Here is a 24,744-nt window from a genome sequence, read left to right as displayed (position 1 = left end):
GGCATGACATAAAACAAAGAGGCATCATCAGAGAGGCAGTTTTACACTCCTTGATCTCTGAAATGGCATCGACATCTCAGATCATAAAAGCTTACTGTCATATAATATCAAATATCAGCAAGGGGTGTGTGTGTGAGTGGATTCTAATGTCAGAGTTAAACGGTGATGGGAGGTCTTCATTTCCTGAATCCGTTTGCTCCAACAGCTGGAAGGAAACAGAGGAGAGAGCTCCACACAATGGCTCTACAGTAGGCTTATTTTCCTTTGTGTGTGTGTGTGTGTGTGTGTGTATGTGTGTGTGATGTGGTGATTTCTACCGGGGTGGTATAGGTCTGATTCTTGTTTAGGGGAGTCATCTTTGAGTGGGTCTCTCTCACACACACACAGAGCTTGCTTTGTCATGTGGTCCGTGCCGTGTGTGTGCCGTCATGTGGTGGGGATTATTAGTCTCCGATATCAGACGCAGGCACGCGGGTCCTTTACCCTCTCCAGCCAACTCTTCCACCCATCAGAGAATAAGGAGGTTCTAATCAGGACCACAGCCTGGCTGGGTTTACACACTGACGTTTCAACAGTCTCTACCCTCGCCCACACTCAACTACCAGGAGAGGACATGATGGTTCCCACATGGCCAACTCTGCCCACACTCAACTACCAGGAGAGGACATGATGGTTCCCACATGGCCAACTCTGCGTGTGTGTTGTGTTGTTTGTGTGCGTGTTTCCACATGGATAACTGTCCTATTAAACAGTCACTTGGTTAGATTTTCTATACGCTAAACAGTATTACTCACAACATTAAAATGCAGGATCATTTATTTTCACCATGTCCAAGAAAATAGCATCCATCATAGAATTACGTATAGAACACTAGAATGGACATTGGTATCCTAGCATTATGACAAACAATCGTCCATCTTGGTCAGGAAAACTTGATAAAGGAGCTGATCAAATATGTTAAGATGCAAAACAAAACAATGTATTTGTAGAAACATTCAATTGTCAGATCTCTATTGTGTCCATTATCCAAGCAGATTTGGAAAAAACAGTACGATAATGCATTGGGCACCATGCAATCAATACATGCAGTACCCCCATTCAAGAGGCACTTCCACACATCCCAAATAGAACACTATTACCTATCTAGTGCACTCTATGGGCCCTGGTCAAAAGCAGTGCAGAAAATAGGAGATAGGGTACCATTTGGGAAGCAAACCTGGCTCCTCAGCAGACAAAATAAGTGTCCCATAGCGCTTTATAGGCTTGTAATGACCTGCACATAGACAACATGATGATAGCTTCATACTAGACGCACTCAGCGGATCCTTAATGTAGAGTCCCAAATGGCACCCTATTCCCTACATAGCACACTACTTTTAACCAATGGCAGTGTACTATATAGGGAATAGGGTGCTATTAGAGTCGTGGCCTTAGTTCCAACACCAAGCCACTCTGAAATCCATTTACTATCTATTGATGAGATGGATGTGTAGCCTGGTGCTGACAGGACAACTACATTATGAACTAGATGTGTAGCCTAGTGCTGACAAGACAACTACATGATGAACTGGATGTGTAGCCTAGTGCTGACAAGACAACTACATGATGAACTGGATGTGTAGCCTGGTGCTGACAGGACAACTACATTATGAACTAGATGTGTAGCCTAGTGCTGACAAGACAACTACATGATGAACTGGATGTGTAGCCTGGTGCTGACAGGACAACTACATTATGAACTGGATGTGTAGCCTAGTGCTGACAAGACAACTACATGATGAACTGGATGTGTAGCCTGGTGCTGACAGGTCAACTCCATTATGAACTGGATGTGTAGCCTGGTGCTGACAGGACAACTACATTATGAACTGGATGTGTAGCCTAGTGCTGACAAGACAACTACATGATGAACTGGATGTGTAGCCTGGTGCTGACAGGACAACTACATTATGAACTGGATGTGTAGCCTAGTGCTGACAAGACAACTACATTACGAACTGGATGTGTAGCCTGGTGCTGACAGGACAACTACATTATGAACAGGATGTGTAGCCTAGTGCTGACAAGACAACTACATGATGAACTGGATGTGTAGCCTGGTGCTGACAGGTCAACTACATTATGAACTGGATGTGTAGCCTGGTGCTGACAGGACAACTACATTATGAACTGGATGTGTAGCCTAGTGCTGACAAGACAACTACATGATGAACTGGATGTGTAGCCTGGTGCTGACAGGTCAACTACATTATAAACTGGATGTGTAGCCTAGTGCTGACAAGACAACTACATTATGAACTGGATGTGTAGCCTGGTGCTGACAGGACAACTACATTATGAACTGGATGTGTAGCCTGATGCTGACAGGACAACTACATTATGAACTGGATGTGTAGCCTGGTGCTGACAGGACAACTACATTATGAACTGGATGTGTAGCCTGGTGCTGACAGGTCAACTACGTTATGAACTGGATGTGTAGCCTAGTGCTGACAAGACAACTACATGATGAACTGGATGTGTAGCCTAGTGCTGACAAGACAACTACATTATGAACTGGATGTGTAGCCTGGTGCTGACAAGACAAATACATTATAAACTGGATGTGTAGCCTAGTGCTGACAAGACAACTACATTATGAACTGGATGTGTAGCCTGGTGCTGACAGGACAACTACATTATGAACTGGATGTGTAGCCTGGTGCTGACAGGACAACTACATTATGAACTGGATGTGTAGCCTGGTGCTGACAGGACAACTACATTATGAACTGTTGTGTAGCCTGGTGCTGACAGGTCAACTACATTATGAACTGGATGTGTAGCCTAGTGCTGACAAGACAACTACATGATGAACTGGATGTATAGCCTGGTGCTGACAGGTCAACTACATTATAAACTGGATGTGTAGCCTAGTGCTGACAAGACAACTACATTATGAACTGGATGTGTAGCCTGGTGCTGACAGGACAACTACATTATGAACTGGATGTATAGCCTGGTGCTGACAGGACAACTACATTATGAACTGGATGTGTAGCCTGGTGCTGACAGGACAACTACATTATGAACTGGATGTGTAGCCTGGTGCTGACAGATCAACTACATTATAAACTGGATGTGTAGCCTAGTGCTGACAAGACAACTACATTATGAACTGGATGTGTAGCCTGGTGCTGACAGGACAACTACATTATGAACTGGATGTGTAGCCTGGTGCTGACAGGACAACTACATTATGAACTGGATGTGTAGCCTGGTGCTGACAGGTCAACTACATTATGAACTGGATGTGTAGCCTAGTGCTGACAAGACAACTACATGATGAACTGGATGTGTAGCCTGGTGCTGACAGGTCAACTACATTATAAACTGGATGTGTAGCCTAGTGCTGACAAGACAACTACATTATGAACTGGATGTGTAGCCTGGTGCTGACAGGACAACTACATTATGAACTGGATGTATAGCCTGGTGCTGACAGGACAACTACATTATGAACTGGATGTGTAGCCTAGTGCTGACAAGACAACTACATGATGAACTGGATGTGTAGCCTAGTGCTGACAAGACAACTACATGATGAACTGGATATGTAGCCTGGTGCTGACAGGTCAACTACATTATGAACTGGATGTGTAGCCTGGTGCTGACAGGACAACTACATTGTGAACTGGATGTGTAACCTAGTGCTGACAAGACAACTACATTATAAACTGGATGTGTAGCCTAGTGCTGACAAGACAACTACATTATGAACTGGATGTGTAGCCTGGTGCTGACAGGATAACTACATGATGAACTGGATGTGTAGCCTAGTGCTGACAAGACAACTACATTATGAACTGGATGTGTAGCCTGGTGCTGACAGGACAACTACATTATGAACTGGATGTGTAGCCTGGTGCTGACAGGACAACTCCATTATGAACTGGATGTGTAGCCTGGTGCTGACAGGTCAACTACATTATGAACTGGATGTGTAGCCTGGTGCTGACAAGACAACTACATTATAAACTGGATGTGTAGCCTAGTGCTGACAAGACAACTACATTATGAACTGGATGTGTAGCCTAGTGCTGACAAGACAACTACATTATGAACTGGATGTGTAGCCTGGTGCTGACATGACAACTACATTATGAACTGGATGTGTAGCCTGGTGCTGACAGGTCAACTACATTATGAACTGGATGTGTAGCCTAGTGCTGACAAGACAACTACATGATGAACTGGATGTGTAGCCTGGTGCTGACAGGTCAACTACATTATAAACTGGATGTGTAGCCTAGTGCTGACAAGACAACTACATTATGAACTGGATGTGTAGCCTGGTGCTGACAGGACAACTACATTATGAACTGGATGTATAGCCTGGTGCTGACAGGACAACTACATTATGAACTGGATGTGTAGCCTAGTGCTGACAAGACAACTACATGATGAACTGGATGTGTAGCCTGGTGCTGACAGGTCAACTACATTATGAACTGGATGTGTAGCCTGGTGCTGACAGGACAACTACATTATGAACTGGATGTGTAGCCTAGTGCTGACAAGACAACTACATTATAAACTGGATGTGTAGCCTAGTGCTGACAAGACAACTACATTATGAACTGGATGTGTAGCCTGGTGCTGACAGGACAACTACATTATGAACTGGATGTGTAGCCTAGTGCTGACAAGACAACTACATTATGAACTGGATGTGTAGCCTGGTGCTGACAGGAAAACTACATTATGAACTGGATGTGTAGCCTGGTGCTGACAGGACAACTACATTATGAACTGGATGTGTAGCCTGGTGCTGACAGGTCAACTACATTATGAACTGGATGTGTAGCCTGGTGCTGACAGGACAACTACATTATGAACTGGATGTGTAGCCTGGTGCTGACAGGTCAACTACATGATGAACTGGATGTGTAGCCTGGTGCTGACAGGACAACTACATTATGAACTGGATGTGTAGCCTGGTGCTGACAGGTCAACTACATGATGAACTGGATGTGTAGCCTGGTGCTGACAGGACAACTACATTATGAATGGTCTTCTCCACGATAAGGGTGTTAGACAGCTGCTGTACAGTCCAGTCAACATGGCTAATGCATGTCTATTTCATAATGACCTCATAGTATAGGCAAAGCAAAAAGCTTCCCTTTCAGTAACTGAATGTAGAGATCTGCAAAGTGATTACACACACACACACAAAGTGATCACACACACACACAAAGTGATCACACACACACAAAGTGATCACACACTCCCATCTCCACAGAGGAACTCTAGAGCTCTGTCAGAGTGACCATCGGGTTCTTGGCCACCTCCCTGACCAAGGCCCTTCTCCACCGATTGCTCAGTTTGTCCGGGCAGCCAGCTCTAGGAAGAGTCTTGGTGGTTCCAAACTCCATCATTCCATTTAAGAATGATGGAGGCCACTGTGTTCTTGTGGACCTTCAATGCAGCAGACATTTTTTGGTACCCTTCCCCAGATCTGTGCCTCGACACAATCCTGTCTCGGAGCTCTACGTACAATTCCTTCGACCTCATGGCTTGGTTTTTGCTCTGACATGCACCGTCAACTGTGTACCTTTCCAAATCATGTCCAATCAATTGAATTTACCACAGATGGACTCTAATCAAGTTGTAAAAACATGTCAAGAATGATCAATGGAAACAGGATGCACCATAGCTCAATTTCGAGTCTCATAGCAAAGGGTCTAAATACTTAGGTAAATAAGGTATTTCTGTTTGTTATATTTAATACATTTGCAAAAAAAAATTAACCTGTTTTAGCTTTGTCATTATGAGGTATTGTGTGTAGATTGCTGAGGATTTTTAAATTTTTTAATCCATTTTAGAATAAGGCTGTAATGTAACAAAATGTGGAAAAAGTCAAGGGGTCTGAATACTTACCCCCCACCACCAAAACAGGCAGAAATCTTTTCACTAAAAGGGCATGACCATCTTTTTCACAATTTCACAGTATTATTCCAACCTCATAGTGTGGAAATATATATAAAACACAGGAAAAATCACGTTTTTGACTGCACTGGGCCTTTAAAAGTACTCTGAAAGATATAACTTTCGTCTTTATTCATGCAGTAAAAATAACATTGAATAACACAAGTTAATGTCCTATTATGCATGAAACTTTCAAAAGACCATTCGCTACAAGTAGGTGTAGGTGTTTGAGTACGTACCCAGTACGTTTCCTGACGGCACCTCTTCTAGTTCCTCCAGCTCTCGGCCCATCAGCAGGTAGAGGCTGTCCATGGTGCAGCAGGCCAGGTGAGGGACAGGAGGGAGACAGTCACTCACACTAGTACTGCCCTCTGGGAGCTGACAGAGAGGGGGAGAGAGAGAGGAGAGGAAGATGGAGGGGAGCGAGAGAGAGAGACAGAGAGGGAGAGAGAGAGGAGAGGAAGATGGAGGGGATAGAGAGAGAGAGACATAGAGGGAGAGAGAGAGAGAGAGAGAGAGAGAGAGCACAAAGTAAAATGCAGTGCTATCTGGCCCTAAATCGACAGTACACCCTGGCTAACTATTTGACCATGGTTACTGATCAAAACCTTAGAAAAACCTTGACAAAGTACAGGCTTAGTGAGCACAGCCTTGCCATTGAGAAGGGTAGACACAGGAAAACCTGGCTCCCTGTAGAGGAAAGGCTGTGCAACCACTGCACCACAGCAGAACCTGAGACAGCTGCATTTCCTGACAAAATGTAAAAAATATAAAACAATTAGTGTGTGTCATTTCCCCAAATTTGAAACAGTTTTTCAAGGTTTCAAAGACCTCTCTGATGAGAATAGGCTACCCGTCCTGTTGGGGGAGGACACAGAGAGCTGTGGGTTGGCAGCACACTACATTGCTGCCTGCCATAAGATGAGGGACAGTGTCTGACAGACCAACCAACCTGCACTGTCCTCTATATTGTTATTGTTCAATGGTTATTTTGACCCTTGGTTATTGTTGTTACTGTTGTCCCGTTGACAATATTGATTATTACTATTTTAATTATGTTAATAGTGTAAATATCCAAAGTAAGCTTTGGCAATATGTACATTGTTACATCATGCCAATAAAGTGACTTTAATTGAGAGAGAGAGAGAGAGAGAGAGAGAGAGCATTGTTGGTTAAGGGCTTGTAAGTAAGCATTTCACGGTAAGGTTGTATTCCTGTTGTATTCGGCGCATATGAAAAATAAAATGTGATTTGATTTGAGAAAGAAAGAAAGAGAGAGCGAAACAGAGAGAGAAAATTTGATCTCTAGAGCATTAGAGCCAATCATCCAGTACATTGGTAGTGTGATATTGGATTGGCAAAGCAATAACTATATTGTTTGTTAGTAGTACTGCTATTGGAGCCAGGAGGGACGAGGCATCAATAATAAAAGGACTCCCTATATAGTGCACTACTTTTGACCAGGCCCCAGAGGGACACAGCCCTCATCATAGAAGTCAATGGTTATCTTTAACCTTGGAACACACATCTTGAGACAGAAACAAACACGCAGAACCTTTATGATTGTTGCTCTTTGAACAAATAGCATTTGGGTTCATCTTTTGAACAGTAATTGTTTTGTCCAGGGAATATTGCAAATTGAGCAGAAAATGGGTTTTGTGCCTCTGCAGTGTGTGTGTGTGCGTGCGTATCTGCATGCCTGAGTGGGCCTGAGTGTGTGTGTGCCTGAGTGTGTGTGTGTGTGTCTGTAAGTGTGTACATCTTTACCATGCGCAGGCCTTGTGCAGGGTCGTACTTGGGCCCCAGCACAAACACCTTCTGTCCTCTACGGACCACCCCGCTGTAGACTCTGGCGAAGGCTACAAACGTCTCCTTCCCCTCCTCCTCCGGTTTAGCCTTCAGAGGCAGGGCCTGCATCTGGCCTGAGACACCCTCACTACCTGCATGTCAAGGAAGACAATGGAGACACACACATTGGTATCAGTGGTATCATCATGAAGATAGTGGTTATTGGTACTGGCCAGAGCTTCCACGTTACTAGGAAAAGGCTAGGGGTTGGGGTTTTAGCAAGGTACGATGGGAGGGAGGGAGGGAAAGAGATAGAGAGAGATACAGAGAGATAGACACTTGCCTATGCTGCTGTCTCCATCAGGGGTGGTTGCCGGTGTTGTACTTCCTGAGTGGGCATTTCCCTCCCCGCTTTCCGTCTGCTGATTGGCTGCCAGTCTCTCAGTGTGTCTCTGTCTGGCCAGCTCCCTGCGCTGGGCCATCTCCTCCTGGGTCAACGGCCTGTAGACACACAAACACACAAGCCAGGGTCCTCCTGTTCAGTAGGTGGAAAATGTTTTGAAAATGTTCTGTTGCAAAACGTTTTGCTAGAGTGTGCCCTACTGAACACTGTCCATGGTTTGGGCCAATGACTACACATGATATTAGACATGACACATCAAAAAGAAATGTAACAACCCACTAAACCAAGTCTTTCTAGCAGGGTAGCATAGCCTAGAAGCTAGCACCGCTCTGTTTTATTTGATTCTGCCTTTATTTAACCAGAGAAGTAACATTGAGACGTACATCTCTTTGCAGCACTCCAATCTGGGATTAAAATGATTAATAGGAATAAAATGATCTAGTATCAAGCCTGTGGTTGTGGCTATGGACTGCGTCCCAAATGGCACCCTATTCCATATTTGGTACACTACTTCAAATCAAATCAAAAGTTTATTGGTCGCGTACACAGTTTTGCAGATGTTATCACAGGTGAAGCGGAATGCTTGTGTTTCTAGCTCCAACAGTGCAACAATATCTAGCAACACACACATAATCCCCAAAATTATAATAATAGAAAACAAGAAATGAAGACCTATCAGAATGAGCAATGTTAGAGTCCGGAATACATATACACTACCGGTCAAAAGTTTTACAACACCTACTCATTCAAGGGTTTTTCATAATTTTTTACTATTTTCTAAATTGTAGAATAATATCGAAGACATCAAAACTATGAAATAACACAAATGGAATCACGTAGTAACCAAAAAATTGTGTTAAACAAATCCAAATATGTTTTATATTTGAGATTCTTCAAATAGCCACCCTTTGCCTTGATGACAACTTTGCATGCTCAAGGCATTCTCTCAACCAGCTTCATGAGGTAGTAACCTGGAATGCATTTCAATTAACCCATGTGCCTTCTTAAAAGTTAATTTGTGGAATTTCTTTCCTTCTTAATGTGTTTGAGCCAATCAGTTGTGTTGTGACAAGGTAGGGGGGGTATACAGAAGATAGCCCTATTTGGTAAAAGACCAAGTCCATATTATGGCAAGAACAGCTCAAATAAGCAAAGAGAAACGACAGTCCATCATTTAAGACATGAAGGTCAGTCAATATGGAACATTTCAAGAACTTTGAAAGTTTCTTCAAGTGCAGTCACAAAAAACAATCAAGCGCTATGATGAAACTGGCTCTCATGAGGATCGCCACAGGAATGGAAGACCCAGAGTTACCTCTGCTGCAGAGGATAAGTTCATTAGAGTTCCAGCCTCATAAATTGCAGCCCAAATAAATGCTTCACAGAGATCAAGTAACAGACATCTCAACATAAACTGTTCAGAACAGACTGTGTGAATCAGGCCTTCATGGTCCAATTGCTGCAAAGAAACCACTACTAAAGGACACCAATAAGAAGAAGAGACTGTCCTTTGGTCTGGAGTGCAAACTGGAGATTTTTTGTTCCAACCGCCGTGTCTTCGTGAGACGCGGTGTTGGTGAACGGATGATCTCCGCATGTGTATTTCCCACTGTAAAGCATGGAGGAGGAGGTGCGGAGGTGCTTTGCTGGTGACACTGTCTGTGATTTATTTAGAATTCAAGGCACACTTAACCAGCATGGCTACCACAGCATTCTGCAGCGACACGCCACCCCATCTGGTTTGGGCTTAGTGGGACTATCATTTGTTTTTCAACAGGACAATGACCCAACACACCTCCAGGCTGTGTAAGGGCTATTTTACCAAGAAGGAGAGTAATGGAGTGCTGCATCAGATGACCTGGCCTCCACAATCCCCCGACCTCAACCCAATTGAGATGGTTTGGGATGAGTCGGACAGCAGAGTGAAGAAAAAGCAGCCAACAAGTGCTCAGCATATGTGGGAACTCCTTCAAGACTGTTGGAAAAGCATTCCAGGTGAAGATGGTTGAAAGAATGGCAAGAGTGTGCAAAGCTGTCATCAAGCAAAAGGGTGGATATTTGAAGAATCTCAAATATAACATATATTTTGATTTGTTTAACACTTTTTTGTTTACTACATGATTCCATATGTGATTTTCATAGTTTTGATGTCTTCACTATTATTCTGCAATGTAGAAAATAGTAAAAAATAAAGAAAAACCCTTGAATTAATATATATAGTATATTTGTATATGTGAATGGTGTGCACAGACAGTATGGACAGTATGTGAATAGAAAAGGTGTGTACAGCAATAGTTATATGGCACTAGGGCTCTGGTCAAAAGTAGTGCACTAGGGAATAGGGTGCCATTTGGGATGCAACCATGGAGTCAGGAGGTCAGGTTTGTACCTCAAACTACCATTTCCTGTCATCACATTATGGTTAACTTCCCTCACTGAGAAACTATGTTCTAATTACCTACCGACGATGGAAAATATGCAAAGGTTACATTTGACCAATTACGACAACATAGGTGGTGCCTCCGGGCCAAGCTGGAAAAACAGAATAACAATTACTCTAAAATTGCTCTGGTCGCCACAAACCCATGGCACGTGGGGGTGTCGTTTGAAATCGCACCCTGCAGAGTCATTGCGGTGAGTGGTGTGTGTGTGTGTGTGTGTGTGTGAGAGAGCTTCAAAGCGACCATAGTGACTACATCGATACAGCTGGAAGCCATGATTGACAGCAGTGGCCGTCCACACAAGTTAAGCTCCCTGATGACCGACCGCAGGTTGATTACGTTTTGTATAAATTAGACAAAAACGGGCCTAAACGAATACAGGCTTGCCAAGAAGACCGCAACATGGGAGAAATTGAACAATGTACTGTACTGAAGGACTACTTGTGGAATGCTGCTAAGCACTGACTTCTGCTTTTAGTGTGAGTGTGACTCCTTATGCAATTTGTAACCCTACACACACACACACACACACACACACACACTCTTTTGAACAACACACATACAGTGCCTTCGGAAAGTATTCAGACCCCTTGACTTTTTCCACAATTTGTTACGTTACAGCATTATTCTAAAATTGATTAAATAAATAATAATCCTCAGCAATCTCCACACAATACCCCATAATGACAAAGCGAAAACAGGGTTTTAGACATTTTTGCTAACGTATTAGAATTCAAAAACAGAAATACCTTATTTACATAAGTAAAAATGTCTGCAGCATTGAAGGTCCCCAAGAACACAGTGGCAACCATCTCTGCAGCACTCCACCAATCAGGCCTTTATGGTAGATTGACCAGACAGACGGAAGCCACTCCTCAGTAAAAGGCACATGACAGCCTGTTTGGAGGCACCTAAAGACTCTCAGACCATGAGAAACAAGATTCTCTGGTCTGATGATAGCAAGAATGAACTCTTTGGCCTGAATGCCAAGCGTCACGTCTGGAGGAAACCTGGTACCATCCCTACGGTGAAACATGGTGGTGGCAGCATCATGCTGTGGGGATGTTTTTCAGCTGCTGGGGACTGGGAGACTAGTCAGGATCGAGGCAAAGATGAACGGAGCAAAGCACAGAGAGATCCTTGATGAGAACCTGCTCCAGAGCTCAGGATCTCAGACTGGGTGAAGGTTCACCTTCCAACAGGACAACGACCCTAAGCACACAGCCAAGACAACGCAGGGGTGGCTTCGGGACAAGTCTCTGAATGTCCTTGAGTGGCCCAGACAGAGCCCGGACTTGAACCCGATCGAACATCTCTGGAGAGACCTGAAAATAGCTGTGCAGCAACGCTCCCCATCCAACCTGAAAGAGCTTGAGACTATCTGTAGAGAAGAATGGGAGAAACTCCCCAAATACAGGTGTGCCAAGCTTGTAGTGTCATACCCAAGAAGACTCGAGGCTGTAATCACTGCCAAAGGTGCTTCAACAAAGTACTGAGTAAAGGGTCTGAATACATAATGCTTTGTCATTATGGGGTATTGTGTCTAGATTGATGAGGAAATAAAACAATTTAATTAATTTTAGAATAAGGCTCTAACGTAACAAAATGTGGATACTTTCCGAATGCACTGTACATACCTGCGTGCACTGCATACACACACTCATGCAAAATAGTTTAGTCTTGCTAGTCTCCCGAGTGGCGCAGTGGTCTAAGGCACTGCATCGCAGTGCTAGCTGTGCCACTAGAGATCCTGGTTCGAATCCAGGCTCTGTCGTAGCCGGCCGCGACTGGGAGACCCATGGGGCAGCGCACAATTGGCCCAGCGTCGTCCAGGGTAGGGGAGGGAATGTCCGGCAGGGATATAGCTCAGTTGGTAGAGCATGGCGTTTGCAACGCCAGGGTTGTGGGTTCAATTCCCATGGGGGGCCAGTATTAAAAATAATGTATGCACTCACTAACTAAGTCGCTCTGGATAAGAGCGTCTGCTAAATGACTATTACAATTTTTTTTTAAACAAAAACAAAAAACACGCACACACTCTCTCATCACCCTCTTATTCCATTTCACCAGAGATTCACTTATTTCCTCGACGTTCAACAATTCCATCCTGTTGCATTTATAAGCATACTGCGTAGCTACATTCTTTAACAAAGCGACCACAGCGGAGCTGCAGTGTTTTTCTTGATGAGGTCAAATCAGTCGCTCATGGGCAATAATGGGAAAGACATGCGTTGTGGTCTCTGGCCTCCGTTGCTGTGGTTATAAAGTAATGGCTTCGCAAGCTTCTCAACGTTAAAGCAGGTTTCTCTCAAAACCACAAGCCTTTAAAGTGTGTTATAAGCTGTGTGTGTGTGTGTGTAAAAACTTTTTTTTGAATATGTGGAAAACGAGACAATATATTGATACTAAAGCTGTTGGCGAAACAGACTTCATCAGCATCGTACCATGCTGAGGATTTTGATTGCAGTCTTTTTCCATTTTAGGAGGGCATAAAAATGTCTCGAGAGCACAATGTGTATTTGCTTTCTGCGTTGACATCAGCCCTTCATCCATACTGGAACGCCTCGGATGGTTGGTTGAAGTCTGACTTTGCTTCTTAGTCTTTGCTGCACAACGCTGCATGTGCTATTGGGATAAACTTCAAATTCTGCTTTTGTCCCACTTGCAAGATTCTACAGGAATTGAAAACAGAATATATTGGTTTTCAGTCTTTTGTTAATTGGTTCATTTGTTAAGTCAACAGTCTTGTTGTTCCATGATGAAACTTTCCAAGTTCTGTTACAGATATTTTGCTAACTCTTATAAATTATGAAACAATGAGTTTACATGATGACTGCTGCCTTGATAAAAAAACATATCATAGCACATCTATGTTCCTTATACTGTTAATAAGAGAGGGATGTTTTAGTGTGTGTGTGTCTTTGTGTTGTGCATGCGTATGTGTGTGTATTCTGCCTACCAACTGCCCAGAGCCATTAATAAAATTCACTGACATCACCAGCCAATCAGACGTGAGGACATTTAAACACCAGGTCAAGACTGTTTGGAGAGAGAGAGGTCAGAGAGAGAAGGAGTGAGAGAGAGGGAGAGAGAGAGAGGGAGAAACGTCAGAGAACGAGAGGGAGAGAGAGAGGTCAGAGAACCAGGGGAAGAGAGAGAGAAGGAGAGAGAGAGAGAGAGAGAGAGAGAGAGGGGTCAGAACGAGGGGGGAGAGAGAGAGAGAGGGAAAAAGAGAGAGAGGTCAGATAACGAGAGACAGAGAGGTCAGAGAACGAGAGAGAGACGTCAGAGAACAAGGGGGAGAGAGCGAGTGAGAGAGAGAGGTCACAGAACGAGAGAGAGAGAGAGAGGTCACAGAACGAGAGGGAGAGAGAGAGAGAGGTCACAAAACGAGAGGGAGAGAGGTCACAAAACGAGAGGGAGAGAGAGGTCACAGAACGAGAGGGAGAGAGGTCACAGAACGAGAGGGAGAGAGAGGTCACAGAACGAGGGAGAGAGAGAGAGGTCAGAGAACGAGAGGGAGAGAGAGAGAGGTCACAGAACGAGAGGGAGAGAGAGAGAGGTCAGAGAATGAGAGGGAGAGAGAGAGAGGTCAGAGAATGAGAGGGAGAGAGAGAGGTCAGAGAATGAGAGGGAGAGAGGGAGAGAGGTCACAGAACGAGAGGGAGAGAGAGAGGTCACAGAACGAGAGGGAGAGAGAGAGGTCACAGAACGATAGGGAGAGAGAGAGAGAGAGAGGTCACAGAACGAGAGGGAGAGAGGTCAGAGAACGGGAGGGAGAGAGAGAGAGTCAGAGAACGAGAGGGAGAGAGAGGGAGTCAGAACGAGAGGGAGAGAGAGAGTCAGAGAACGAGAGGGAGAGAGAGTCAGAGAACGAGAGGGAGAGAGAGTCAGAGAACGAGAGGGAGAGAGTCAGAACGAGAGGGAGAGAGAGTCAGAGAACGAGAGGGAGAGAGTCAGAGAACGAGAGGGAGAGAGAGAGAGGTCACAGAACGAGAGGGAGAGAGAGGTCACAGAACGAGAGGGAGAGAGAGGTCAGAGAACGAGAGGGAGAGAGAGGTCAGAGAACGAGGAGGGAGAGAGTCAGAGAACGAGAGGGAGAGAGGTCACAGAACGAGAGGGAGAGAGAAACAGAAAGAGAGAGAAAGAACGTGGTGTAGAGAGAAATAGAAACAGAATATATATGCCTGAGGTGATACAGTATGGATTTTTTAAAAATCTGATAAGAGGCTATGGTATGTAGTTTAAGTGGTCCTGCTAGTCCATGGGTGGCCAAGGATATGCCTGGGTGATACAGTATGGATCTGATGAGAGAAAAGTTGTCGATGGCCCCAGCTAGTCCATGGGTGGCCTGGGATATGCCTGCAGCGTGTGTGTGCTACTGCAGCAGGTGGCAGCCATCAGGGGAAGGAAGGGTTCCTGGCTGGATCATTAGGCTGATGTTGGCCAGGCCTTTTCTACTGTAGCATACTGTGTGTGGGATGACATGTTTCCTCTACCCTAACATCCTTCTATCTCATCATCTAACACTCCCTCATATCCTCTCTCTCCCCTGCTGAACTAATACAGGCTAGTTAGGTCTCTCTCTCTCTCTCTGCCTCATATCCTCTCTCCCCCCCACTGAACTAATACAGGCTAGTTAGGTCTCTCTCCCCCGCTGAACTAATACAGGCTAGTTACGTCTCTCTCTCTGCCTCATATCCTCTCTCCCCCCCACTGAACTAATACAGGCTAGTTAGGTCTCTCTCCCCCGCTGAACTAATACAGGCTAGTTACGTCTCTCTCTCTGCCTCATATCCTCTCTCTCCCCCGCTGAACTAATACAGGCTAGTTAGGTCTCTCTCTCTCTCTATGCCTCATATCCTCTCTCTCCCCCGCTGAACTAATACAGGCTAGTTAGGTCTCTCTCTCTCTCTATGCCTCATATCCTCTCTCCCCCCGCTGAACTAATACAGGCTAGTTAGGTCTCTCTCTCTCTCTCTGCCTCATATCCTCTCTCCCCCCCGCTGAACTAATACAGGCTAGTTAGGTCTCTCTCTCTCTCTGCCTCATATCCTCTCTCTCCACCGCTGATCTAATACAGGCTAGTTAGGTCTCTCTCTCTCTGCCTCATATCCTCTCTCTCCCCCCCCCGCTGAACTAATACAGGCTAGTTAGGTCTCTCTCTCTCTCTGCCTCATATCCTCTCTCTCCCCGCTGAACTAATACAGGCTAGTTAGGTCTCTCTCTCTCTCTGCCTCATATCCTCCCTCTCCCTTCGCTGAACTAATACAGGCTAGTTAGGTCTCTCTCTCTCTCTCCCCCACTGAACTAATACAGGCTAGTTAGGTCTCTCTCTCTCTCTGCCTCATATCCTCCCTCTCCCTTCGCTGAACTAATACAGGCTAGTTAGGTCTCTCTCTCTCTCTCCCTCGCTGAACTAATACAGGCTAGTTAGGACTCTCTCTCTCTCTCTCTCTCTGCCTCATATCCTCTCTCTCCCCCACTGAACTAATATAGGCTAGTTAGGTCTCTCTCTCTCTGCCTCATATCCTCTCTCTCCCCCGCTGAACTAATACAGGCTAGTTAGGTCTCTCTCTCTCTGCCTCATATCCTCTCTCTCCCCCGCTGAACTAATACAGGCTAGTTAGGTCTCTCTCTCTCTCTCTGCCTCATATCCTCTCTCTCCCCCGCTGAACTAATACAGGCTAGTTAGGTCTCTCTCTCTCTCTCTGCCTCATATCCTCTCTCTCCCCCGCTGAACTAATACATGCTAGTTAGGTCTCTCTCTCTCTCTCTGCCTCATATCCTCTCTCTCCCCTGCTGAACTAATACAGGCTAGTTAGGCCTCTCTCTCTCTCTCTGCCTCATATCCTCTCTCTCCCCCGCTGAACTAATACATGCTAGTTAGGTCTCTCTCTCTCTCTCTGCCTCATATCCTCTCTCTCCCCTGCTGAACTAATACAGGCTAGTTAGGCCTCTCTCTCTCTCTCTGCCTCATATCCTCTCTCTCCCCCGCTGAACTAATACAGGCTAGTTAGGCCTCTCTCTCTCTCTCTGCCTCATATCCTCTCTCTCCCCTGCTGAACTAATACAGGCTAGTTAGGTCTCTCTCTCTCTGCCTCATATCCTCTCTCTCCCCTGCTGAACTAATACAGGCTAGTAAGGTCTCTCTCTCCCTCTCTGCCTCATATCCTCTCTCTCCCCCGCTGAACTAATACAGGCTAGTTAGGTCTCTCTCTCTCTCTCTCTGCTCTCGGCTCTACTTCGCTCTCAGTCTAATGGCAGAATCAGCAATTACAGGCTGGTACTGTGACAGAGGAGAGGAGAAAGTGAGAGTGACAGACACAAAGATAGAGAGAGAGACAGAGAGAGAGCGCACCCTGTGGGGGTTATGTGAATGGAGAGAGAGAGAGAGAGGAGAGATGAGGTCTGCCTCATCTACTCCACAGACCTGAGGCACAGAGACACTGAGGATCATACCAGGTCAGACAGAGAAGAGGGAGTAAGACAGACAGACAGAGGGGTGTGTGTTTATGTATGTATGTATGTGTGTGTGTGTCAAATCAAATGTTATTTATTACATGTGCCGAATACAACTGCTGTAGACTTTACAGTGAAATGCTTGCTTATGAACCTTTACCAATGATGCAGTGTGTGTGTGTGTGTGTGTGTGTGTGTGTTAGTGATGCACGGGTCAGCTGTTTTCTCTCGGGCAGCAAAGACATTTAGGGACCGGGGAGAAATTGCAATAGGCATAACAAATAAAAAAACGGGAAAGATTTTCAGTACAAAATGTCCAAATGCCATCAGTTATCTGAACAGTAGCGCTTTTTTAGGTCAGTTCATAATTATGATTTCGGTTTCGATATTTTTCCATTGTTTAATAATGACATTACAATGATTTTAGAGCTTTTTAACAGAAATTCCAAAACCCCAAATTGTGAACATTCTATTGCCAAAACAAAGAAAATATCCCATTGTCTCTGTCAGGTCCACATTGGGTAGACCAGTGGTTCACAACCAGGGGTTCTAGGACCCCTCGGGGTGGCCTATCCACAGGGGGTACTTGAGAAGACTCATGAGACCATAGGTCTACTGGTAAAATGCACATGAGGGGGTACTCCGGGTAGAACAAAATTCAGTTGGTGGTACAGTAACCAAAAAAGGTTGGGAACCACTGGGTAGACATCAATTGAAAAATTGACAATAATATTTCAGTTGTGTATACTACTTATTTTTCCTTCCTTAAAGTCATCATCTCATCTCTGCTCAGGCAGTAGCAGTCAGACCATCTAACGTTATCTCCGTTCTCCCCATACTGTACTGTCTTTAGTCATCCTATTTAGCTAGCCTGCCTAAGTATGCTGCAGAGCTGTCTAACAAAATCATTTCACTAGTTCTTCAAAGTAGATAAGATATACTTTCACAAACTGTCTCTGTCCCGCTCATCGTTGTGTTGTGTAGATTCCTCTCTCATGCAGTCTTTGTGTAAGGTGGGAAGGCAGGCAACAAGCTTAGGTCCAAAATAAGCCCATAGAAACGGACCAGCGTCCCACATAGTTATTGACTTGATTTCTTATTTGACTTCTCTGTAGAGAAACGTTGCATTGGGCTCACAAAAAACTGAACTAAATGGAATTCAAGTAATTGAACCGATGTCGGTCAATTAGTTGTTTAGGCCTAATAACCGAGGGAAAAAAACTAATTGTCGGTTAATCGCTCAGCGCTACCGGCACTGCTATCATCCTCTTTTACCACCTCACCAAATCCTCCCCAAACATTAGGCTACTGTTCTTCTATTGACCTTTTTGCCTCAGTGGATCGACGTGAACTTTTTCTGCCCATGTTCCCAAAAGCATTTGGCAACTGGCCCTAAACTTAGGCGACGCACTAACGGCAGATACAAAATTATGAAAGAATGTAGCCTATAAATATGAATTTCACAAGGATTTTTAATGCGAGAGAGCGACACAGAGACAGAGACAGACAGACAGACAGACAGACAGACAGACAGACAGACATAGAGAGCGAGAGAGAGACAGAGGGGGCCCTGGTCAAAAATAGGGCACTATGTAGGGAATAGGGTGCTATTTGGGACGCCGACAAAGCCATTTGTACAGTCACCATCACATTATAACATGACTATAATTCAATTCTATTGTTGAAGGGGGAGCTGTAATAGCTTTCAGTAGAGAAGGCCACACAAATCTGCGTCCCAAATGGCACCCTATTCAGTGCACTACTTTTGACCAGGGCCCATAGTGCTCTGGTCAAAGTAGTGCACTATGAAGGGAATATAGTGCCATTTGGGATGTAGCCACACTCTCTTCCTGGAGCCGCACAGCACAGGAGCACTTTACATTCTGGTCATCAAGCCTAGCAGACGCTATTATGGAAACGCACACAATAAGTGCATTCAGCGAAGGAAGGTGAAACGCCCACATAACACTATCATCTCAAGTGAAAACTTCAAAATGATGTGTTAGAAGCCGCCATAGTACTACAATGTTATCACAAGTCAGACAATTGTTTCTAAAACATGACATAATATGTAATACTTACAACTATCCATATCTACAACCAGACCTGGGTTCAAACACTTCAAACATCTCTCCCAATACTTTGAGCGTTTGTTTCAGTCTGCCTGGAGCGCCAGATGGATTTGCAGTTTTGGGACTTTTCTATTGGTTTATTGAGCCAGGCAAGCTTCTAAATCAGGTCTACAACTATTCCAGAGCACTGTGAAAATGAAAAACTGGAAATCGAGGATTGTGCTACAATACGAAAAAACATCATCCATCCTGCCTATACATTTTCCTCAACATGTGCTTCACAGGCCACGGCCATTAAAATAACACTGGGAGCCCTAATGGCAGCCGGCTGTCATCCCAGTTTTCTGTGAACATCTGCTTCTGAGGAGCAACTGGGGTGCTGGGGCGGCTCTACTGTAGAGCAGGATCCCTTTGTTGTACTTTAATGACATTATTATGTTGCTGATGTGAACTCCCAGGTTGAAGACAGTGTATGTATGTACAGTGGCTTGCGAAAGTATTCACCCCCCTTGGAAATGTTCCTATTTTGTTGCCTTACAGCCTGGAGTTAAAATGGATTTTTGGGGGTTTGTATCATTTGATTTACACAACATGCCTACCTATTTTTTCTTGTGAAATAAACAAGAAATGAGACAAAAAAAACAGAAAACTTCAGCGTGCATAACTATTCACCCCCCCCAATGTCAATATTTTGTAGAGCCAACTTTTGCAGCAATTACAGCTGCAAGTCTCTTGGGGTATGTCTCTATAAGCTTGGCACATCTAGCCACTGGGATTTTTGGCCATTCTTCAAGACAAAACTGCTCCAGCTCCTTCAAGTTGGATGGGTTCCGCTGGTGTACAGCAATCTTTAAGTCATACCACAGATTCTCAATTGGATTGAGGTCTGGGCTTTGACTAGGTCATTCCAAGACATAAATGTTTCCCTTTAAACCACTCAAGTGTTGCTTTAGCAGTATGCTTAGGGTCATTGTCCTGCTGGAAGGTGAACCTCCGTCCCGGTCTCAAATCTCTGGAAGACTGAAACAGGTTTCCCTCAAGAATTTCCCTGAATTTAGCGCCATCCATCATTCCTTCAATTCTGACCAGTTTCCCAGTCTCTGCCGATGAAAAACATCCCCACAGCATGATGCTGCCACCACCATGCTTCACTGTTGAGATGGTGTTCTCGGGGTGATGAGAGGTGTTGGGTTTGCGCCAGACATAGCATTTTCCTTGATGGCCAAAAAGCTCAATTTTAGTCTCATCTGACCACAGTACCTTCTTCCATATGTTTGAGGAGTCTCACACATGCCTTTTGGCAAACACCAAACGCGTTTGTTTATTTTTTTCTTTAAGCAATGGCTTTTTCTGGCCACTCTTCTGTAAAGCCCAGCTCTGTGGAATGTACGTCTTAAAGTGGTCCTATGGACAGATACTCCAATCTCCGCTGTGGAGCTTTGCAGCTCCTTCAGGGTTATCTTTGGTCTCTTTGTTGCCTCTCTGATTAATGCCCTCCTTGCCTGGTCCGTGAGTTTTGGTGGACGCGGCCCTCTCTTGGCAGGTTTGTTGTGGTGCCATATTCTTTCCATTTTTTAATAATGGATTTAAAAATGGTGCTCCGTGTGATGTTCAAAGTTTCAGATATTTTTTTATAACCCAACCCTGATCTGTACTTCTACAAAACTTTGTCCCTGACCTGTTTGGAGAGCTCATTGGTCTTCATGGTGCCACTTGCTTGGTGGTAACCCTTGCTTAGTGGTGTTGCAGAATCTGGGGCCTTTCAGAACAGGTGTATATATACTGCGATAATGTGACACAGATTTCACACAGGTGGACTTTATTTAACTAATTATGTGACTTCTGAAGGTAATTGGTTGCACCAGATCTTATTTAGGGGCTTCATAGCAAAGGGGGTGAAAACATATGCACGCACCACTTTTCCACTATTTATTTTTTAGAATCTTTTGAAACAAGTTATTTTTTTCATTTCACTTCAACAATTTGGACTATTTTGTATATGTCCATTACATGAAATCCAAATAAAAATCCATTTAAATTACAGGTTGTAATGCAACAAAATAGGAAAAACACCAAGGGGGATGAATACTTTTGCAAGGCACTGTTTGTACAGTGAGGGAAAAAAGTATTTGCCCACTGACAAAGACATGATCAGTCTATAATTTTAATGGTAGGTTTATTTGAACAGTGAGAGACAGAAAAACAAAACAAAAATCCAGAAAAACGCATGTCAAAAATGTTATAAATTGATTTGCATTTTGATGAGGGAAATAAGTATTTGACCCCTCTGCAAAACATGACTTAGTACTTGGTGGCAAAACCCTTGTTGGCAATCACAGAGGTCAGACTTTTCTTGTAGTTGGCCACCAGGTTTGCACACATCTCAGGAGGGATTTTGTCCCACTCCTCTTTGCAGATCTTCTCCAAGTCATTAAGGTTTCGAGGCTGACGTTTGGCAACTCAAACATTCAGCTCCCTCCACAGATTTTCTATGGGATTAAGGTCTGGAGACTGGCTAGGCCACTCCAGGACCTTAATGTGCTTCTTCTTGAGCCACTCCTTTGTTGCCTTGGCCGTGTGTTTTGGGTCATTGTCATGCTGGAATACCCATCCACGACCCATTTTCAATGCCCTGGCTGAGGGAAGGAGGTTCTCACCCAAGATTTGACAGTACATGGCCCCGTCCATCGTCCCTTTGATACGGTGAAGTTGTCCTGTCCCCTTAGCAGAAAAACACCCCCAAAGCATAATGTTTCCACCTCCATGTTTGACGTGGGGATGGTGTTCTTGGGGTCATAGGCAGCATTCCTCCTCCTCCACACACGGCGAGTTGAGTTGATGCCAAAGAGCTCGGTTTTGGTCTCATCTGACCACAACACTTTCACCCAGTTCTCCTCTGAATCATTCAGATGTTCATTGGCAAACTTCAGACGGCCCTGTATATGTGCTTTCTTGAGCAGGGGGACCTTGCGGGCGCTGCAGGAATTCAGTCCTTCGCGGCGTAGTGTGTTATCAATTGTTTTCTTGGTGACTATGGTCCCAGCTGCCTTGAGATCATTGACAAGATCCTCCCGTGTAGTTCTGGGCTGATTCCTCACCGTTCCCATGATCATTACAACTCCACGACGTGAGATCTTGCATGGAGCCCCAGGCCGAGGGAGATTGACAGTTATCCTGTGTTTCTTCCATTTGCGAATAATCGCACCAACTGTTGTCACCTTCTCACCAAGCTGCTTGGCGATGGTCTTGTAGCCCATTCCAGCCTTGTGTAGGTCTACAATCTTGTCCCTGACATTCTTGGAGAGCTCTTTGGTCTTGGCCATGGTGGAGAGTTTGGAATCTGATTGATTGATTGCTTCTGTGGACAGGTGTCTTTTATACAGGTAACGAGCTGAGATTAGGAGCAGCTCGTTACCTGTATAAAAGACACCTGGGAGCCAGAAATCTTTCTGATTGAGAGGGGATCAAATACTTATTTCCCTCATTAAAATGCAAATCAATTTATAACATTTTTGACATGCGTTTTTCTGGATTTTTTTGTTGTTATTCTGTCTCTCACTGTTCAAATAAACCTACCATTAAAAGTATAGACTGATCATTTCTTTGTCAGTGGGCAAACGTACAAAATCAGCAGGGGATCAAATACTTTTTTCCCTCACTGTATGTATGCATATATACAGTACCAGTCAAAAGTTTGGACACACCTACACTTATTCAAGGGTTTTTCTTTATTTTTACTATTTTCTACATTTCTATGAAATAACACATATGGAATCATGTAGTAACCAAAAAAGTGTTACACAAATCAAAATATATTTTATATTTGAGATTCTTCAAATAGCCACCCTTTGCCTCCATGACAGCTTTGCACACTCTTGGCATTCTCTCAACCAGCTTCACCTGGAATGCTTTTCCAACAGTCTTGAAGGAGTTCCCACATATGCTGAGCACTTGTTGGCTGCTTTTCCTTCACTCTGCGGTCTGACTCATCCCAAACCATCTCAATTTGGTTGAGGTCGGGGGATTGTGGAGGCCAGGTCATCTGATGCAGCACTCCATCACTCTCCTTCTTGGTAAAATAGCCCTTACACAGCCTGGAGGTGTGTTGGGTCATTGTCCTGTTGAAAAACAAATGATAGTCCCACTATGCCCAAACCAGATGGGATGGCGTATTGCTGCAGAATGCTGTGGTAGCCATGCTGGTTAAGTGTGCCTTGAATTCTAAATAAATCACAGACAGTGTCACCAGCAAAGCACCCCCACACCATAACACCTCCTCCTCCATGCTTTACGGTGGGAAATACACATGCGGAGATCATCTGTTCACCCACACCGCGTCTCACAAAGACACGGCGGTTGGAGCCAAAAATCTCCAATTTGGACTCCAGACCAAAGGAGACATTTCCACCAGTCTAATGTCCATTGTTCGTGTTTCTTGGCCCAAGCAAGTCTCTTCTTCTTATTGGTGTCCTTTAGTAATGGTTTCTTTGCAGCAATTCGACCATGAAGGCCTGATTCACACAGTCTCCTCTGAATAGTTGATGTTGAGATGTGTCTGTTACTTGAACTGTGTGAAGCATTTATTTGGGCTGCAATTTCTGAGGCTGGTATCTCTAATGAACTCTGGGTCTTCCATTCCTGTGGCGGTCCTCATGAGAGCCAGTTTCATCATAGCGCTTGATGGTTTTTGCGACTGCACTGGAAGAAACTTTAAAAGTTCTTGAAACTTTCTGTATTGACTGACCTTCATGTCTTAAAGTAATGATGGCCTGTCGTTTCTCGTTGCTTATTCGAGCTGTTCTTGCCATAATATGGACTTGGTCTTTTACCAAATAGGCCTATCTTCTGTATACCCCCCCTTCCTTGTCACAACACAACTGATTGGCTCAAACGCATTAAGAAGGAAATAAATTCCACAAATTAACTTTAAGAAGGCACACCTATTAATTGAAATGCATTCCAGGTGACTACCTCATGAAGCTGGTTGAGAGAATGCCAAGAGTGTGCAAAGCTGTCATCAAGGCAAAGGGTGGCTATTTGAACAATCTCAAATATAAAATATATTTTGATTTGTTTAAGACTTTTTTGGTCACTACATGATTCCATATGTGTTATTTCATAGTTTTGATGTCTTCACTATTATTCTACAATGTAGAAAATAGTAAAAATAAAGAAAAAACCTTGAATGAGTAGGTGTCCAAACGTTTGACTGGTACAGTATATACATAGATACATACATACATCACAAAACCCATAGACAAGATCGCCATCTAGTGTCAGTACTACAGAGTCACACTCACCTTCTGTACCTTTGCATGATGTCTAGGGTCTGCTGTGTGTATTCTGAATCGACACACAACTGCAGAGAGACACGCATACACACATGCGCGCACACTTACCTCTGTTTGTTCTGAGGCAGGGCCTTGGCATCCACTGTAAACATCTTGGACACAAACACAATGACAGGGGCTGTGTCATCACTGGAACACTGCATGAAGGCTGGGGACACACAGGACAAGGCTACTGAGCATATAGTTAGAATGCAATAAGAGAACCAAGTACCACTGTATACAGAAACTACAGCACATGCTCTGTGTAAAATATAGGACTA

The 24,744-nt window shown here is 44.3% G+C and overlaps 1 protein-coding gene across 1 annotated transcript in view; it reads right to left on the bottom strand.

The window, feature by feature from the left end:
- The window catches only part of LOC311111585 (elongation factor-like GTPase 1), a 94,293-nt gene that overhangs the window by 59,462 nt on the left and 10,087 nt on the right, over positions 1–24,744 (bottom strand). Inside the window, exons 11-14 of the mRNA XM_084154348.1 lie at positions 24,533–24,632; positions 8,099–8,256; positions 7,735–7,907; positions 6,207–6,345 (exon numbers count right to left, since the gene is read on the bottom strand). Of these exons, the coding sequence (XP_084010474.1) occupies positions 6,207–6,345; positions 7,735–7,907; positions 8,099–8,256; positions 24,533–24,632 (570 nt within the window). The remainder of the gene's footprint in view (positions 1–6,206; positions 6,346–7,734; positions 7,908–8,098; positions 8,257–24,532; positions 24,633–24,744) is intronic.

This window comes from Coregonus lavaretus (assembly GCF_964263955.1).
Source record: "Coregonus lavaretus genome assembly, chromosome: 37".
In the NCBI taxonomy this organism is placed as follows: Eukaryota; Metazoa; Chordata; class Actinopteri; order Salmoniformes; family Salmonidae; genus Coregonus; species Coregonus lavaretus.
This window is presented reverse-complemented; position numbering and strand designations above follow the sequence as displayed.